General features: G+C 46.7%; 1 protein-coding gene across 1 annotated transcript; it reads right to left on the reverse strand.

Moving 5' to 3' along the window:
* Positions 1 to 672: 672 nt before the first annotated feature.
* LOC120294305 (S-locus-specific glycoprotein S6-like) lies at positions 673 to 1,443 on the reverse strand. Its single transcript, XM_039314318.1, has one exon. The coding sequence runs from the start codon at positions 1,441 to 1,443 to the stop codon at positions 673 to 675; it is 771 nt and encodes a 256-aa protein (XP_039170252.1).
* Between the last annotated feature and the right edge of the window lie 333 nt (positions 1,444 to 1,776).

Raw genomic sequence — 1,776 nt, forward strand, 5'->3', positions numbered from 1 at the left:
CGGGATGTGAAAGAAGAAAAAACCATCATCATTCGCCATTACTTCTACAAGCTTGGCCCCCCAGGCATCTTTCAACGCCTCTTTAGTGAGTTTAAAGGGGAGTTTTTCCCCCACAAAATACCCAACTAGGCATTCATGCCATTTTGGGTTTGTTGCTTCAAGAATGTCATCTGGGAGATTGACTACTGACCTGGTTCCAACCACAGCTAAAGGAGTAAAAGAAAGCTCATATCCCTTTGTTGCGGACTTTGCAACACTAGCCCAAGTGCGAATAGCAGGAGGCTTCGAGCCCTTAGGATCAGTTTGGGGCTGAGGGGGAAAGACAGACGCCTAGCTCTGCTTCACCCCCTTTGCACAGAAGCACCATGCGGGGCCTGCAATTTCGTTTGGGCCACCTCATCAGTCGACGAGGGGCCTCTAAGAGAGGAAGGCCTGGCACGATTCCTCCCACAAGTGTCCTCATCCCTCAGATGGGCTTTGCCTTTAAAGCTTTCGGAGGCAGAGGGCGCGAGGGCCGGATTCACAGCAGACGAATCCATGGAAAACCTAGAAAACCCTAGCTCAGTCTATCCACTCTTAAAGAAGACATACCAGGCAAAAGGCTACGGTGAGGATGAAGAGTGGGTCAGGACGACTTCAGCTTCCCAAAATCAGCGCCAAAGTTTGGTCGGGTCACTCAGAATCAGCTGGAGAACAAATCGGGTGAACAGGAAATCGGGAACCAGCTTGCAGATGATACATGAACAGTAACCCGAGAAGGTGAAAATGGCAAAATCCATGCCAGTTGTTCAAGCATTTGGTCCTGCAATCTTCAAGGCTCAAGATACTATCCACTAAACAAAGAGTAGTATCCGGCAATTTCACGTTAGAATACTTTTTAAATCCATCACTGGTGCTGCAGTTCAGAGACTCATTCCGAAGGTGCCCTTGCGACCAATCAGTGGAGTTCCATTCATCCGGGTTTTTAGGTGTGAATCCTTTTAAGCATTGACAATAGGGCAGCTGGTTAGTCAGGCATTTGCTGTAGGCACCGCAAGTGCCATGGGTGTCACAGTAGTCCTTCGGAACCGTTAGGAAGAGCCTCCAGCTTTGACTTGCTTCGCTCCACGTGGACCGCTCCCACAAGTATTTCGTTTGATTAAAGATGCTGCTCACGAGCACAGATTTGTTGGTGACGCGATACATAAAGTAACTTTCATCTCCATCGGATATGAAATTATACCAGAAAATGGAATTGGACCCATGCTGTGGTGCGCCACTGAAACGAAGGCCATTCCATGGTCCACTCCTAAAGTACTTGTCGGAGCCCTTCCATGCTACAACGTCAGGGAAATTACGGTTGGCCATCTCCCAAGTGAAATCTCCGGGAGCCCGGTCATCTAGACTCTTCCAAGCAGATAACTGCCGATCGAGGCCGGTCTTCAAGTCCCATCCAAGTTTCATTTCTGAGAAAAAAAGTGTCGGCAGGCTAATCGAAGCTTTGCCACATATAAGTATCCAAACTGTCATTCTTGTCATCTCTCGGCACAAGATTTCCATTAACTAAGTGTCACACCCCAAAAACTACGAAGAATGGGAATGACACGGCCGTCCTTCAACCCGAAGGACGCAGCCTCAAACACAACTAACAACCTGTTATCAACTTATATATATCAAACCATATATATAAATATCAAACAAACCACCAATTTCAACATCAGAGTTTCTATAATCCACCAAAAGAGAAAAGAGATATACGTTTAAAACTCAAACAATCCAACTACTAGTAAGTATCAT

The sequence above is a fragment of the Eucalyptus grandis genome, chromosome 6 (genome assembly GCF_016545825.1).
Source record: "Eucalyptus grandis isolate ANBG69807.140 chromosome 6, ASM1654582v1, whole genome shotgun sequence".
Classification (NCBI taxonomy): domain Eukaryota; kingdom Viridiplantae; phylum Streptophyta; class Magnoliopsida; order Myrtales; family Myrtaceae; genus Eucalyptus; species Eucalyptus grandis.